Source organism: Trichinella spiralis (assembly GCF_000181795.1).
Source record: "Trichinella spiralis strain ISS 195 chromosome Unknown Scfld2658, whole genome shotgun sequence".
Classification (NCBI taxonomy): domain Eukaryota; kingdom Metazoa; phylum Nematoda; class Enoplea; order Trichinellida; family Trichinellidae; genus Trichinella; species Trichinella spiralis.
The window spans coordinates 195-828 of NW_003529597.1; the positions used below are offsets into that span (position 1 = coordinate 195).

The 634-nt window shown below is 31.9% G+C and overlaps 1 protein-coding gene across 1 annotated transcript; it reads left to right on the forward strand.

Annotated features, from left to right (window-relative positions):
* Positions 1 to 212: 212 nt before the first annotated feature.
* Positions 213 to 553, forward strand: Tsp_13749 (conserved hypothetical protein). Its single transcript, XM_003368329.1, has 2 exons — positions 213 to 322; positions 355 to 553. Exons 1-2 carry the CDS (start codon positions 213 to 215, stop codon positions 551 to 553), a joined length of 309 nt encoding a protein of 102 aa, XP_003368377.1.
* Positions 554 to 634: the final 81 nt, after the last annotated feature.

Genomic DNA, 634 nt, shown 5'->3' on the forward strand with positions numbered 1-634 from the left:
ACTGTTAACAAAAGATTTTCTTATTGCTTCATTTTATTCTTGTAAGTTTGCTTTTGTGTTTTATGTCTTCTCATTTATGCTGATCAACAGACAGTTTTCACAGAACCTTTTCTGCTATTCGATATAAGCGCTTCAGAACTAAGCAAATGTATAGTACAGAAATTTCCATTTTACAACAACAAGCAAATCTGAACTTTATTACAATATATACTATGGGCAAGATGGGCAATACAACGATAACGTGGAAAAAGTCCATTTCTAAACTTGTAGACACTGTTCCACGGCAACCAACTAATCGTTATGTTGAAAAAATGGATTGCCTGTAATATTACAATAATAATGTGCTACATTAAGCCATTGTTTGTATGTTTATTCACAACCCGTAATTGTCATTATGATTTGTGCACTTCAGCGTGTGGCATCTCCCTTTGTGTATTGGCTTGTCGGTTCTTTGAGATACAAACTGAAATTCATTATTATTAATTCTCATCATTCGAAAACACATCTCAAACCTACGATACGGAAAATAGCACAAGCTAATGATAAGCATTGAGGAGTGAAAAAAATGAAAAATAGAATTGACGGTCTTGTTTTTTACAAATTAAATATCTTTATTATTGAATTGCATTATTCT

Coding starts and splice junctions, on each gene's coding strand:
- Tsp_13749 (XM_003368329.1), top strand. CDS start 213: ATGGGCAAGATGGGCAATACAACGATAACGTGGAAAAAGTCCATTTCT. Junction 323..354: donor GTTGAAAAAATGGATTGCCT/GTAATATTACAA, acceptor TGCTACATTAAG/CCATTGTTTGTATGTTTATT.